Source organism: Carassius auratus, chromosome 31 (genome assembly GCF_003368295.1).
Source record: "Carassius auratus strain Wakin chromosome 31, ASM336829v1, whole genome shotgun sequence".
Lineage (NCBI taxonomy): Eukaryota > Metazoa > Chordata > Actinopteri > Cypriniformes > Cyprinidae > Carassius > Carassius auratus.
The window spans coordinates 11,567,038-11,584,270 of record NC_039273.1 but is presented as its reverse complement, the minus strand read 5'-3'; the positions used below and the strand labels follow the sequence as shown (position 1 = coordinate 11,584,270).

Below are 17,233 nucleotides of genomic sequence, written 5' to 3'. Positions count from 1 at the left end.
CATTCGCTGCCTTCACCACCCTCCCGCCTTCACAGAGCCTTTCATGGGATGCTGCATGTTTACTCCCAGCGCTCGGCATGTTAAATTAAACCTCTAACAGTAAGCATTTGTGTCCCTTTATGAGTGAGAGAAAGAGTCTGGCTTGTTTTGTCTTGTGAGTGCAAAAGAGCCACCGAGGGATTAGGGAGCCGAAATATAGATTTGCCATTGGGAATCCATTAAATGGCCTTGTTCCCCCAACAAAGGAGCTAATTCATTTATGACATTCAAGGCCATGAGACAGTGCGGTCATCTTATTGATTTTTCCCACTTTTACTATTCAGATGAACAGTGAAGGAAAGAAAAAAAAAAAACATCCAACACTTGAGAAACTGAATCTATTCAGCTTCTTCCATAAGCATTAGGGATCGTGCGTCACAACTGGTGGTTAATATCTATGCTAAATAGTTATAGTAATTTATGACTCGTCTTGAGTCGTAGGCCAGGGGGATGGTAAGAAAATAAGTGACCTTTGTGCCTTGGTCAAAATCCCCATGGGCCTAATTGAGCTAGGGGAAAGGACCCCACAGCAGCAATGGGAAGATGCCTCAAACATAATGCACACAATAGACAATTGTGCAGTGGTTACTCTCCTCGACGTAAAGCAAAGAGCCCAGAGGACAGTAAAGGGTGGATGAAGCCTGTTGCTTTCCTCAGGCACGATGACACTCAGTGATGAAGGGGTGTCGACTCCGCAATCAAGAGGGGCAACATGATATCATTGTGAAATATATAAGAACATGAATTTCAGATAAAAACTTAAGCTGTTTAGCATGTTTACAGTAATAAAAGTGTTCTTAAAAGGTTGAGAAGGCAATAATCGTTGTTGTTTTTTTAAGGGACAGAGAAAATGTAGTGCTTCAAGCTCAAAAAATAAATAATACATACAAATTTTGTGGCAATAATTAAAAATCTGCCTGTGCCCACGTGAGCACACAGCTTCTTACTTTAGTATATAGCATACAAACATATTGTAAAGCACTCTACATTATATAAATATAAACTGTAAGTGTTATATAAATAAATAAGCAATAACCAATTATATTGTTTTGATACATATTTATATGTTAGACTATCATTAATAATCGATTAAAATTGCAAAACTATATTGGGAATATTAGTTTAATAAAACATTTTTACATGAATCTGAAGTCAGTAAACAGACTCATGAAAGTCTCACAAACTTAAAATATACATCAGAGATTCAAATCGCTAATGCCGGGTTCACACGATTTGTTAAGCATTCACTGCAATGGTAATAATAGGGATGTCACAATCTGTGGCATCTTTTTTGAAAAACAATATAACATAATACATCCAAAATGTAAAAATATGCAGCCTACTCTATACTATTTTGCAGCACTGCAAGATGGGTGGTATTTTATTTCAGCTAAGAGTTCACACAGTGATGTATCAATCTTTTATCATGAGTTTGCAGGACAGAGTTCACCATACTGGAACTTTGGAAGTCAGAGAAATTCGCATTAGCTAAATCAATTTGATTGAGATATAAAAACAACCGCAAAAGAGCAATTTGTTTGCAAATTAAAGACTTCGCTGCAAAGTAAACACTGGCATGCACTACAGCTTTTGAACAACCATCTTTTTTTTTTAACCAATTCTGTAATTTGACAGCTAAAAAAAGTAATTTGGCTCTTTTAGTGTTCCATATATATATATATATATATATATATATATATATATATATATATATATATATATATAGCGGTTCATTTCAACAGAACGGATAATAAGGTAAAGTGGTCAGTACCAATACAATAGGAACAATAAAGTTTGTTTAAAATATATATTTTGAGACAAAGGGTAAGAAAATCTTGTAAAAGAATTCCAAACCAAAGTATCAAGAGTACAACTATATCTATAACATAGATGGCTTCAATCAAGCTGTCATTGGCTTTTGGTTATATCAGAGCAGTAAAAACTCAAATCCCACCCTGTCTTACAGTCCTTTATCAACTGCGATCTGTATAGGAGCGGGACACCACAAAACCCAGAGGGGCTGGCCCGTTCCAAAAGACAAGCCTGTGAACAAATGGTTACATGGCAAAAACAGCACAAGAGCTGAACTGCTGAATTTATTTCCTTTTCCCAAGCTTTATTCACAAAGTTGACTCTGCGTGGCCACCCTCCCCAAAATAGGCGGGCGGTGAGGTAAACTGGGGGCTGATGACAGAAGGGGCATAGACAGGACTATTCAGTGTCTTTTGAGGAAAAAATAAAGCTTTGTGAGCAACGGCAGTGGTGGCACATTTGACAGGTCTTTACCAGTCTTCAGCTCCTTTGTGTAACTCACATAATGGAGCAAAACACAAAATGAGCCACTGTGGTGATGTGGCCCGGGCTATTAGTCAACGTGACGGCCTTTGGAGATGCTAATGGTCATATAGTGTGTCCTCCCCCGTCTTCAGAAGCCGGTTATCTTACAGCACAAAGGCATTTCGCTTGAGGTCGACTTCTTCGCCCCTATTGAAACGCTACAGAGTCATTAGGTTAAAGTCTTTCTCTTTTTTTCCCCCCGTCCAAACACTTCTCCTACTCAGACTATCCTTTTTTAACAAACGGAGAATATAATCATTCTCCGAGACGAGAGAGAGGCCGGAGCATATGTATGCATGTGGCCCCTCAGGTGCTGGAAAAGAAATAGAGCACTCTCTATAAAACAGACACCCCGCAATTCCCTCCACACCCCTCCGGCGAGGTAACGATGCCAGTAACAATCAAGGCCTTGTGAAATAGGAGACGATGCCCAGGAGTTAAAGACCTCTTGCCCACTGTGTTATTCATCAGTGTGGGCTGGAGCTGAGAGCTCAAGGGCCCCACACTTCCACACATAGCTCAGAGCTCCGGCTCCACGACCCTGCACTGATGAGCACTGGCCACGGAGCACAGAGTCATACCTCAGAGCAAGGGCCACTCACACCTAACATACATCATTCCAGCTTCATTAGCTGCAGGAAATGCACATTTACGTACATAGACTCACATGCATACAGCATCTAGAAACTGGCTATTATACAGGGATTCAACATAACAGTTATATGCACTTTTTTTTTTTTTTGTCAAATGACCTAGGGAAGTGGTTCTCATTCTGGATATTAAGATGAAAGCAACACACTAGCAAAATTTACCATTCAAAAATGCCTAATAATAATTTACTTAACCTCATTCCATAAAAAAATCTGTAAAAATTCCATTCTTCTGAGGAGAATTTAAGATTTTTTTTTTTCATGCATGTTATGAACATTTTTCAAAATATCTTGTGTTCCAAAGAAAGAAATGACAAGGTAACATAATTTTACCTCAAATAAAATGCTTTATAATTTAGCCAGTGTAAAACCAGCTGAGGGAACATGCACTGTATCTGTCAAAAAGTTTACCAGCAATCGTCAAATTAAATCAAGTTAGAAGTTTACACACATTGGATTTTGTCCAAGCCCACCCACTCTGATTAACATACATTTAAAGTGACTTTTATTCCTCCTTTTTTTTTAAACACTAATTTAATAAATAAACCACATCTGATGAGGTATAACAGGCAAACATTAAAATCTACAACAACAAGTGGAAAACATTCTTAAATCAACTGACAGATATTCTGATACAAGCACCACACTCAGATATATTCCCGTTGTGACAACAGATCCGTGATTTCAGAGAACTTGGATACTTTTCAAGTACATGTATATTTACCCATTTACATTTATGAGCTACCAGGAACAACGTTGTGTTGTCCTTTACACCCAAAATTATCAGGACATGTGTAAAGTGGATTTTATATAAAACCTAATCAGACCACAAAAATTCTAGGCCGCGAAATATAAAATGTACAAGCAGAGAATTAAAAGTGCACTAAAGCTGAAGACGACTGATGAAAATCAGAACCATTTGAATCTTTCAAAATAAACGGTCATAAAATAAAACAAAACAAAGTGAGAGGAAATGGTGTGCAGAGTCAAAGAAACAAACAAGATATGCCAATGCATTTCCGTCCACCTGTATGAGCAGATGGTGTCATCTGATCTTCTTATAAAGAAATGTTCTGCATCTTTAAGACCAAGCCTCATAGCCGTTTCTTGAGTATATTAAACTTAGCTAAGTGTGACCACAAGCAAATGAGGTGCAGATGAGCTTTACGATACAAACGACTCCATATATCGGTTGCAGATTCTACAAAATAATTACAAAGGATTTAGATGGTGTTTAGATGTTAAGACGTATAATTTTTTACTGTGACTGCACGCCACTAACTGTGAAAAAACGTGGTGAAAGAACAACTCCAAAATGTGAACGAAGGTGGCAATTGGTGACAAGACATTTTTAAATATTTTCTCTAGTCATAGCAAGGCCAATTAATAAAATATACATTTTACCTTTTGGCTTCTCCATAAACATCACCTTAATTAATAAAGAAAGTCAGGGGAAAGAGAGACCCGGACAAAGTATTTTATTGGGAACGAGGGATTGGGAGATGTGTGTGAATGTCTGTCTGACTGGTTTCTCTGGAAAACATGAGTGGCTTTTAAGCACTGGAGGAAGAAAGCCATTCTCCATTCTCTAGCTGAGTAAGTGCTTGTTCTCCAACAGTGATTAAATATGCAGCAAATGTAAAGGGACTCCAGCTCACTTTGCTTACTTTCACTGTTTTTAAGGGAGAAGAACGCGTGTGTTCATGTGTGTGAGAAGACTGAAAGCTGGAGCAGGATACATTAAAAGAGAGAGAGAGAGAGAGAGAGAGAGAGAGAGAGAGGAGGAGAAGCAGCGAAGATATTCATTTACGAAGGGCAAAGAGCAAAAAATGATGTTGTATTTAATCAGTGCATTTCTCTGTAAGGGCATGACGGTCCAGAAACAAGATGATCCTGAAAGACAAGAGATTAAGAATTATTTAAGTTATTTTATTTTTAATTATTTAATTTATAAGTCATGAAAAAAATAAAAACTGTCACACTATAATGAACATTACATAACATCCCATGCATTAGGGCTGTCCATTGATTTACTTTATGAACACATTATTTTAGATGATGTAGTGTGTTGAATAATTATATTAATAGCCCCAGAATAATAATAATAATAGAAAACAAAAAGTTAACGTGTACTTGGCAGCACCAATTGTTTTATATATTTCATATAAAACTATAAAAAAGTAATATTAAAGTAGAAAAATCATACATTTATATAAATTCGTAAATATGATCGTGAAATATAGATAATATATAAAATATTAATAATTAATTAATTGAAACGTTAACGATTTCTATTCATTTCTCTCTTTAACCATGCAGTAGAATTAAAACCACCTACTGCTTTATTTCTCTTTGTGAAGAGCTTCAATGAAAGCTTCAAGTTTCTCCTGAATTTCACGTACTTTTTCTGTAAAGAGAAATACAAATGTGAATACATCACATACTATTAATTCTGCTATTTCAATAGCACAGAACTCCCATTTGTGACCCTGGATCACAAAAGCAGTCAAAAGTGTCAATTTTAAGATATTAAGATTAGAATAGGACCAACAGAGATACAACTATTTGAAAATCTGGAATCTGAGGGTGCAAAAAAATCTAAATACTGAGAAAATCGCCTTTAAAGTTGTCCAAATGAAGTCCTTAGCAATGCATATTACTAATCAAAATATACCCCAGTGACTTAAGACTGGTTTTGTGCTCCAGGGTCACATTTGATCTCCTCTGGAATTCATTAGTCTTCTCAAGTTCACGCTCCTCCTGGGAAAAACCCTAACTTGGCCACATCATTGAAAAGACACACTTTAAAGTGGACTCGTATGCATACAAATATTTCTAGATTTTCCTGCAGATTAAGTATCAAGTCGTGTCAAGTCCCACTGTGGGTACATTCTCTGACACCCATACAGCAGATGGTGGCCACTGTCAGTTCAATACTCCAAGGTGCGTGCGGTTGAGGAGCAGATGATGAAGAGGTGGTGTTCTATTGCACCTCCTCACCTCTACATGCTACTTCAAAGCCTGTCCCCATGGGTGACAACTTCTAACTATGTGAAAGAGTGAGACGAAGGTAATGAAAAGGTTTTATATATATATATTAGGGGTGTAACGATACGCGTATTCGTATTGAACCGTTCGGTACGACGCTTTCGGTTTCGGTACGCGGTACGCATTATGTATACCGAACGGTTCATTGGAGTATTTAATTATATTTGAAAAAAAAAAAAAAAAAAGAGAGAGAGAAATATAATGATATGCGTTCAACAAGGTAGCCCAATAACCCAAACAACATAACAGGCAACGCCCCTGACACTCCCGAAGAAGAAAAAAACACCATCTTATATGTTTCTGTTAGGCTACTCAGCAGGCGCTCGCTCACTCAGTACGCGCTGAAGGCTCGTTGCAAAATAGCCAATGCGTTTAACAGACTAGAAATGAGAAGATCCTCCAATAACCAACAGGTCTGGTGTTTGGGTGCACTTTGGATTCCCTTTAAGCTATAATGGTGATGGCAAGAGAGTGGTGGATAAAAAAACAACGGTATGTCGCATCTGCAACATGACAGGGTACACCAGCGGGATTACAAAAAAAAAAAAAAACCACCAGCGGGAATATCTGGGATATATGCGTCAGTACTATCTGGGAAAAGACGAAAAAAAATAGAAACATGCACGCAGCAAACTATCCCTGCAGCATTTAGAAACTATAGCTTACAGGGAATCCAACCCAAACACCAGACCTGTTGGTTATTTTAGGATCTTATATTTCTGGTCTGTTAAATGCATTCGACATTTTGCAACGAGCCTTCAGCGCGTGCTGAGTGAGCGAGCGCCTTAGGGGCCGTTCACATATCGTGCCTAAAAACGCATGGAAAACGCTAAGCGCGTCTTTCTCCTCCTTTCCAAAGCGCTCGGGCAGAAGCGCTCATGAGGCGTCTGTCTTTGCTAAGCAACAATGACGTGCTCTCTCCATGAGACGCGGAAATTTCAGCGAAGGATAAATGGATTTGCAGCTCTAAAAATCGCTTGCAGTAGCTCTGCTACTAAATTTATTTCAAAATTGCAATCCATATACAACTATGATCAGCTGATCCTTCATCTTGGCTGAGCTCTCAACGTTGTTACGGGAAAGGATGAAGCTGATTGGTTGGTTCTTGTCACATGACCCGCGGTGCGCTTGCGGCATTCTGAAAAGTTGAGATGTTTTTACATTTTGCTGTATCTAAAACGTATCGAACCGAACCGAACCGAACCGAACCGTGACATCAGTGTATCGTATCGAACCGAACCGTGAATTTTGTGAACCGTTACACCCCTAATATATATATATATATATATATATATATATATATATATATATATATATATATATATATATATATATGTATATATATATTTCATTTATATATATATATTTCATTTCATCATTTTTTATGTCTTTTTTTTTTTTTTACAGAAATGTTGTGTTCCTCCATGTGACACAGAAAATATCATTCTCCATTTAGAATTGATGTTCTTGCATGGGTGAATCCAACAATGAGGTCTAAGTCACAAAGTATTCCAAAAGAGGAAAAGAAAATAATAGATAATAAAACATTTAAAATTAATTCATGATTTCTTTTTCTTTTTTTTTTAGTAACAATAGTAAAATATCATTTTTAAATAATTTTGCAATAAAATAAATTCAAAGTCCAATTGAGAAGCTCCTAAATCACTTATGAGGTTCAATGACCAGTTGGCAGCACGGCAGCTCAGTAGGTTTTGGAACAGAGCTCTTATGTATTTTATGTATGCATGGAAGACCATTTGTGGCCTAATAGTGTGAGAACAAACAATCTAAAGTCTCATATGATAACAGGTTAACTGGGCTTTTCAAGTGGACATTGGGCTACAAGTTTGTGGCTGTAACTAAATACTGTCATCTGAGGCTCGTGCAGCCATTTAAGGTGTATTTGTGGTGTGGGGATTCCCCATTCTACTCAGAGCTGTAAGATGAAAGAAATAAGATGGTCTTTGTGGACATCTGACATCTCTAAGATCTGAAATACAATACTATGACCCACACACAACTGCACACGTGCTCACACGTACAAACACACATACTTTCACAAATATCCTGAAGCCTGGAAACATGACCCTTAAGCACCTTCTGCGCGCACACACGCACACACACACAATCTTGTGGCTTAGACTTGGAGTATCTGTTTTGTGCCTAGGGACATAAAGAGTAATGGTGAAGGTTAGTCAATGTAACAGGCATTACGTTTTGGAGAGGACCTTATGACACAGCAGGTGTGGAAATGAAGCTCAAGCCACCTGTGGTCTTTTCTGAAAAATGCAGGACAGCAGCAAGGATAGATTTAAAAAAAAATGTATCCCACTGGATAACTGTATGCATTTTAAAAGTTACAAGTTTTTGCATATATTTTTATGGAATTTGTGGCTTGCTTTGTTTAACAGCATGGTTGTACAATTTTTATTACTGTATTTTTCGGACTATAAGTTGCACCTAAGTATAAGTCGCATCAGTCCAAATATACGTCATGACGAGGAAAAAAAAACATATTTAAGTCGCACTGGACTATAAATCACATTTATATAGAACCAAGAACCAAGAGAAAACATTACCATCTACAACTGCGGGAGGGCACTCCTTGTTTTCAGTGGTATGCTACAGGAGCACTGAGCAGCATAGAGCGCCCTCTCGCGGCAGTAGACCTTAATGTTTTCTCTTGGTTCATTTCTTTCGGTTCATGTTAAATACATTTTCATAAATAAGTCGCAGCTGACTATAAGTCGCAGGACCAGCCAAACTATGAATAAAGTGCAACTTACAGGCCGGAAAATACGCTAATCAAAAAAGACTTTGTAACACACAAATATAGACTCAAAAATACTGGATATGGGATGAATCAAGAGGACGTGATGGAACTACTATGCTGCATGGGCAAATCGCAAGTCTGCGGAAACAGTCAAACTGATAATGTGTGCGTTAACAGCCAATGGAAATTTAAAGAAGAATGGACAACTAAGGATGATGCGAACTTGTGTGTATATGGGCTTAAAGTGTCTGAAAAGACTGTGAGGAACATATTTATTTCTGGTTGCCATCTGTTTGTTCCACATGGAGGAACACAGAATGGCGGCCAAGAAAAGGCCAAAACAAGACGGTCTTTTCAGTGCCTCGGAAATGTGACGCGAGAGAACGCTCCTTCCACTGAGCCCGAGAACAGGGTCCAAACTCCATTTAGACCCCTGTTTACCTAAGAGATGAGCTTTTTGGACACATCCATTCATAGGTCTTCTCTCTTTATCTGGTCATGAATATTCCCATAATCCTCTGGCCCCTGTCCCAGTAGCCTCCTTTTTTGGGAGGTGTGGGGTGGCTTTCTCTCTTTCAGGATTCCTCCTCAATCACTTCTTTGAAAGGGGGTCTCGCCTGATCTCCACATGAAATGATATCTCTTTCACTCCCACTCTTGCGGGCCTCTAAGCCTCACGGGCCGGATCGGCAGAAGGCTGGAGAAAGCCCTTAATTGACCTGTAATTAGACTGTGAAACAGTGTGGCCGTGGAGAACAGAGGGACGAGGAAAAAAGCGAAAGTCAGGGTACGGGAGACCGCCAAGGAGATGGAGCTGCAAAGAGCTGAAGAGAAACTCAATCCCTTTTGATATAAATGGGAGCCTTGGTATTTGCCATCAAGAAGCATGACCATTAATAGGGAAAATGGGAAAGAAATTAAAATGTGGCAACAGCCTTTTCAGCAGCTCACGTTTCCCACCATGCCTTCCCGGAAACACAAGACTGAAGACTGTCCACGGAAAATCAGTGTCACATCAGGTGTGAACCTGAGTGGTAACAGAGAACTCGGAAATTAAGCTTCTCGAGCAACTAAAAAAGACGAGCAGTTAGAAGTTTTTACAAAAAAAAAAAAAAAATGAAATTCCAAACAACTGTTTTTGTGCATTCAATGAAAGTCAGTGGAGTCCAGAACAACTTTAAGCAAATGAAGGTGAGTAAATAATGACAGAATTAAAATTTCTGAAAAAATCGGGTGAACTTTCTCATTAATGAAACTTCATACATCTAAACATTCACACAGGATCGCCGACCAGCATGGGCAGTTTTTCCCACACATCAGCTCTCAGAGTTATCTCGAAAACATATGGCCACACAGAGGAAAGAAACCACTGTCAGAGCTCTGCTGTTAAAACCTCAGGGTTCAACACAAGGGTAGCTTCCAGTTAACCTCAGGAAACAGGCTTATTCGGCTGTGTGAAATCTTACACAAAACCAGTTAAAGTTTTTTTTTTTTTTTTTTTTTTTTTGTTTAAACAATAATCCCATCATAGCCTAAAATGTAGTGACAACTAGTAAGCTACAAGCAGGCTGACTTCCCAGAAAAAAACTTCATTGGCATTACTGGTTGAAAATGGCATTCTTGACAAACAAATTTTAACATATTCCTTCTATCCAAAAAATGACAAAGCCATTTTTTTCCAGCATTTTAACCTCTGGATCCACTTATTAGAATTACATATCTTAGACCACATACCATAGAGCTATACTATTTTGCTAATGCAACCACAATGGAAAATATATCATAGGGATGCACGATAAATCTGCAAAAAAAAATAATGGATACATTAAAGGACAAGGTCATCCAAAAAATTTTATTCTGTCATGTCATTCCAAACCTGTATACAATTTTCTGCAGAACACCAGAGCCCATTGACTTTCATTGTATGATTTTTTTTTTTTGTTTGTTTTTTGTTTTTGTTTAATAACTTATTTTTGTGTTCTAGGTAAAAAAAAAAAAAAAGGTAACAAACCACTACAGACTTTTGTAACATTCATCTCAACATACCCAACAGTCAGAACCTTTGAACAACATCTGATGGTGCAACTAATGGGAATTTTCACTTCACTTTTCCCTTAGGCCGCGATAGAGACCCTTGCTTATGAGAGCGGTGCAGACAGCATCTTGTCAACCCAGGTGTACAGTGAACTCCTCACCTCCCCTTCACAACCTCCCTCCAGCCTGGCCTCCAATAAGCATTTAATTACAGGGCTTTGGCACAAGTAAGACAGGGGCAAGTCAAGACGTGGAACAGCCAGAAAACAGTCAACCGGACAACAGAACACTGTTGGTCTATTCCACTGGTGGTCATCTTAAAGGGATAGTTCACCCAAAAATGAAAATTCTGTCATAATTTACTCACCCTCATGTTGTGAGTGCCACATATTCTGCAAAAGATCTTAGTGTTAGTGATCTTAGGGTGCTATCTCTTTAATCCCACTTGTGTGGAACCTGGGGTCTCATTTATAAGCGTTGTATATGCACAAAATAGGCATAGAAATAGCGTACGCATTTTTTAAGGTACATGTCGGGATTTCTAAAAAAATAAACTTGGCGTAACGCAACGTACGGACATTATAAACCATGCAACGACTTTAAACTCTGTTTTCATGTCGAAATACACATTTACATTAAATATTTCACTCGCATTAAAAGAGTTTAACACTGAAATTACATTATTTTACAAACAACATAATTGTATAATTTCATTAACAATAAACAATTTTCCTGGGACATGTTATTTTAATTAAAGCGAGGAGTGCTATAGGTGCACAATAATTAATCTTTAAACTAAACTACAGACCACATGTTATGAGAAATATTTTAGTGAGAACAATGATCGATGATGCATACTTACTGATGATATTGTGATATTATGGCGGACACTGCTGGATTACTGTACAACCACAGCTGCACGGAGGTGTTAATGTCGTGTAAAGTCATCTCTATTACATTATGAAAAATTCCACTATATTTGCAGGACATAACTAGGAGAAAACGGTAAGATTTGCATGTTTGCTTTTTACAATACTTTGTCAATGATGTGCCAAACCAGACAATACACTGCAATAAATATGCGTTTATCTGTTTCCACTAAAATAGCTAAAATGTGTTTATCTTATCACCAACTTATACCGATTCTAGCGTGCGCATTGTTTTATAAATATGAAAACTTTTGGGCGAACGCAAAATCTAGCTTTTGTTCCTATGTAAAATTTTAGGATGAAATCTACGGAGAGTTTTATAAATGAGACCCCTAATCTGTCTGAATACTACACTCATTATAACTGGATAATGTGTGTGCAAAGATCCATAAAGGTTTTTCATCAGACCCTGATTTAATGGATCATTAGGTGGGACAATATATTTAGTGAAGGATGATCAGCACTGGTTAGGAGTTCAACTGTAGGACTCTGATAAGAGAATACACACTTTGTTGCTGCAGTTCACAGAATGCATTAAAGTGATGTGGGGACTGAAATTATAGCTTCAGTAAATCCCTTCTTTCAACTATGAACTGTACAAAGACATGATAAAGGAACAGCACTACGTCATGCAGTGTCATCGCGACTGGTCTAGAAGGTGAGGCATTGCAACAAGTTCCCTATTTTCACTCAGCGAGGAAGGATATGTATGGTTTTCCTATTACCTCATAACAGACTCTCTGACAGATAGATTTATAGTGTGCGGAGGCTTTGAGAACAGCCTTGCAGGAGACCAAATGACAATGGGACTCGTTCCTGCCGACCCCTGAGGCACTTTCTATGACGGGACAAATTGTGAAATGGAAATGCAAGTTGTCCAGTTCATTTCCCACTCATTTGACTTCTGCTTCCCCAAGTTTGGGTAGTGTGGGTGACAGCAAAAGAGAGAAGAGGGGAAATACTTCCTTCACTGGGACAACGAGTGTTGAGAGATTTATTCGTTGGAGGCAGGACCATTGAAAGCACTTGGGTGGGGTGGCGGGGATGCGTTGGTGGGAGTGGGCGGTCCATTATCAGCTTGCATGGGAAGACTGGGGCTACAAGCCAGCTTTGGGGGGGGGATGCGGCTCGCTCCAGCTGTTTTAGAGATGGGAGCGGTTTCCTCTCGGCCTGAAAGAAAGGTTTATTCGTCTTTCTGTCACTGGAGGGGCAGGCCAAAAATATGCTTTTCACATTAGAGCGTTGGGGTGCAGGGAATATGGTGGGAGCGTGTGAGAAAGAAGAGGCGAGAGTGAGAAAAGAGAAAAAAACACAGAAGCTGGCCACAGATGAAAGGCAAGTGCATATAACTCCCCATAAATTGATGTGTGACATCCTAAAGCCTGCAGATTTTGTGTTGACTAGGAGTTCATCGGTTTGGTTTTTGTACATGTTTTTGCTGAACTGAACATCCATTTGCATAAATCAATAAAAACAAGTTTCCACGTCAATAAAGCAAGAATGACTCAATGGTTGCCAGCTGAAGGGATCAGCACAAGTGTTCTTTATGGAGGTGCATTATGGCTGTATCACTTTTTACTGCTGTGAGTTAAGAATCCTTAAGTTTATTATAAATAAATAGAGAAAAATCAAGTAAAAATATCAGTAAATAAATAAATAATAAATGAACGCATTCAACAGGTTAATGGGGACCACACAATGCCCATTTTCACATTCTTAACGGCATTATTATTGTTAACTAAAACTAAAACCATAAAAAAAAAAACTTTATCACGTAAAGTAAAATAAACAACTTAAAAAGTAAAATATAAAACTTAAACTTTTCAGCTACACTCTAAACAAATTGCTGGGCTGTCTCAACCCAACTCTGGGTCAAATATGGACTAACCCAATAAAAAGAAATAAAAAATGAAATTAAAAAACGTAACCCAACAGCTGGGTTAGTGCAAATTTCACCCAAAGATGGTTTGAAACAACCCAGCATTTTTAGTTACACAGGCATCATTTGTTTTTAGTTTCAGTTGAAATAATAACTAAAACTAAAAACTTAAAATACGTATTCAAAATCATATATACATAAAAAAAATTAAGAAAATTCCAAAAACAATACAAAAATAATACTGTAACCAAAATCAAAATAAAAACAGAAAATATAAAAATAAAACCTTATTCAAAAACAAATTATACTACAATAGCATTGTACTTAAGATTTCCTAAACATATAAATGATTATTTCTACAGTTCAGCTCTTTGATGAAACATTCTACAGTCTGGCTAGCTGTGCAACATCACGAGCTGTGACAACACTCACTGGATCAACAGTTCACACCTGAGTTGCAACATATGCACCATACGTTTCGTATTCCAACCTCTAGATAAACTGATAAAAGGCCAAAACAAACAGTTAAGGCAATGATTAGATAGAGGGTAAAACGAGTGAGAGAGAAAGACACTGTAAAGAGGTGTTACACTAGCTTCAGTGGTGACCTAACGCCTCATGCAAACAAAGTTAAACCCTGTGTATACAGAGCTCAGGGGCAGCAACAGTACATTACTACGCAAAGAGGAAACGGAGGAGTGGTTTTCATTGAGCATTAAAACTGGTTTCAACGTCATCCCTTCACAAGGGAGACAAATGGATGCAAAGGTGATAAGGGGGAGTGTAAGACTGACAGCTCTATATACTCTACAGGCAATATGACTTGAAGCATGCCCGCAACCTGTGTCAACTCACGCCTGGCTCCGCATTTAAAACAAATGTAAAATTAGTAATACCATTATAATATTCCCTGCTAAAAAAATAAAAAATAAAATAAAATAAAAAATATTGGACTATTGAAAAAATGTGTATGGATTTAAGGGTTACAATGGGTATTATATTGGCTTTAATGTAAACTATAATGATGTCTGGTATTTGATGGATTCTATTGGTGGGATGTAATCTGGGAGATGGGAAACAATAAAACAACAATAATTCCTATTGGAATAATGCCCAAAACACACTACAAAAAGGAATTTTGTAATTGTTTTAATGGAAACAGTAAGAATTTCTATGATGGTTTCTATTGTTTTTTTGTTTGTTTTTTAGCAGGGTAGCAATACCCATACTGTGCTGCACACTGAAGCTTGACTTAGCAAAATTAAAAACCGCAAATGAAATAGAAATATCTGTCACAAAAAAAAAAAAAAAAATTATATATATATATATATATATATATATATATATATATAAAAAAATAAATCATAATTAATTTTTTTTCCCAAATCGCATAGCCCTAGTTGACAATATTGGCTAATCAACTTCAAATGATCCCCACTGTAGTAAATAACAAAAATAAATAAATAAATAAAAAAATTTTTTAAAAAAATGGACAAAATAAAATAAAAAGGATTTTTTTTTTTAACTATCCTAAAACGTAACTGAATTACTAGACTTGTATTGCTGCTTCAGGGATGCAAATTTTAGTCCAGGCTATTTTTGCCTCGATTCCCCCTCCCATGTCTCCACAAAATATCCTGTCACCCCATAAAAGTGTGGGTGTTTTTTCAACCTCAAAATGTGGAAAAAACACACTTTGTCTCAAAAGCTAATTTTTGAATGCTTGAGGGCCTTTAAAAAGCTTAAAAAAGAAGTACCCCCCCCCCCCCACCCCAAAAAAAAAACTACCCTGGATGTTCACACATCATAAAACTAAATAAATGAATAGAAACTAAAAGCCAAGTCTACTACTGTCATACAGATTGACAAGAGAGGGAGTCACATACAACCCAAACTGCTGTAATTGAACTGAGTCTATTAGGTCAATCAAAGCCTCATAAAACCGCCCTGACGTGCCTGCAGTTGCATATTAGCAATTTAGGCAGAGTTCCAGCGGAGGCACAGTGCCATACAGCTGCCCTGGCACAGCGTACACACACACGACACATCACCCACAGGCAGCAGCCACAGTAACAAGCCTGAATGCAGCCATATTGCACATCTAATCCCATGCATTCCCTCTCACACACACACAATCCCCGAGTGTGAAACCAGAGCAACTCGCTGCCTGCCTGCCTGCAAGTAAGGGCAAATCGCTCTTAACCCCAGACTTTACCCCAAGGGGAATTTTTTTTCTTTTTGTTAAGGGAAGTGCCCCTTTCCTCCCCCAGCTCCTCATCTTCAAATAGGCAGACAGGTGAGGCCAGGGTCAGCGGCTCAGCTCCCTGCACCTGTGGGAGTGATAGCCCCTCACTGCCTCATGACAGCCGGACTCAACCCCTTGCTCAGCCCCAGGTTCCATGAGCCCGTCAATACATCTCTCGCTTTATGAAGGGGGCTGTCAGTTTTTCCAATCTGTCAAGAAGAAAAAAGAAAAAGCAAACAGGGAGCGAGACAGGGAGCGTGTAACAACAGCTCATAGGTGATTTAAAGATCACGGAGCTCGAAATCCCCGTTTCCTAACCCCTCCCGTCTGCTACTGGATTCTGGAATCTTTTCCTGTTGGGTCTTGTAAGATGGGCGACGTGGAATAGATGTGGCTTGAAGACATATTCCCAAAATGAATCCTTCACTTTCCAACTTCTAAAATCACCATCCAGGAATATATCAGTGGCGTAAAACAAATCAAAAAGATCCAATTTTGTGAACTCCGTACAGTTTTAAGATTGGCTCTAGCAAAGTGTCATCAAAGTGAACCGAAGCACAAGAGTAACGAGTTCACTGATTTGTAAAAATCTCAAGAAGCTCTCCAGAAGTCAGACGTCTATGAGGCGCTTGTCAGAACTGCTGGTCAGAAAGTGATCCTTCAAAGCAGATGGAACTTTATGAAGAGCCAACTGAGAGAGTATGCTAGGGTCATTAAAGCTCTGGAAATTTGGGGGTTTTATTTGACAATGTGATTTCTGGGAAGGTGAGAAATGAAAGCTTATGTCTTTTTTTAGGTTTTAAGTCCGCTAAAACGGCCCAAGGTACCAAGCAATGGCACGGCAATGTAACATTGCATTTCAAATATGTTTTTAATGTTTGATAAACTATAATTAAAGAAAGATCTGTCTGTTAAATTGTATGGGTTATTTGCTATCTTATTGGTTGATTCAGTGTTATGGACTTAATAAATTCTAATTAGGGGGGTGGTGTTCCTGAAATGGCATTATTCAAGTTTTATGTCATTCATTAATTACGTTTTTAATGTACGATTAACTCATATGTTGCTTGTTGACTCTACTAAGGTTTGTTAAATTTACTTAAACTTCTTTTGTAAAATGAATTAAATTATTAAAAACATTGTCCAAAACATTGCAAATTAGTTAGGCTGACACTATTAACTAAATTAAGCTGTGCCGAACCATAGTAAATAAGTTGAATCCACCTTAATAAATTAAGTTGACCCAACATAATACATTAAATTGGAATAAAAGAATTGCATAATGCTGAAATAAACTAA

The 17,233-nt window shown here is 37.9% G+C and overlaps 1 protein-coding gene across 7 annotated transcripts in view; it reads right to left on the bottom strand.

Annotated features, from left to right (window-relative positions):
• Nucleotides 1-3,350: 3,350 nt before the first annotated feature.
• The window catches only part of LOC113050549 (dynamin-like 120 kDa protein, mitochondrial), a 35,396-nt gene continuing 21,513 nt past the window's right edge, over nucleotides 3,351-17,233 (bottom strand). For all 7 annotated transcript variants that reach the window (XM_026213590.1, XM_026213591.1, XM_026213594.1 and 4 more), the window contains 2 exons: nucleotides 5,365-5,433; nucleotides 3,351-4,919 (listed from right to left, as the gene is read on the bottom strand). In XM_026213590.1, coding sequence (XP_026069375.1) covers nucleotides 5,369-5,433 — 65 coding nt within the window. In that variant the 3' untranslated portion in view covers nucleotides 3,351-4,919; nucleotides 5,365-5,368. The remainder of the gene's footprint in view (nucleotides 4,920-5,364; nucleotides 5,434-17,233) is intronic.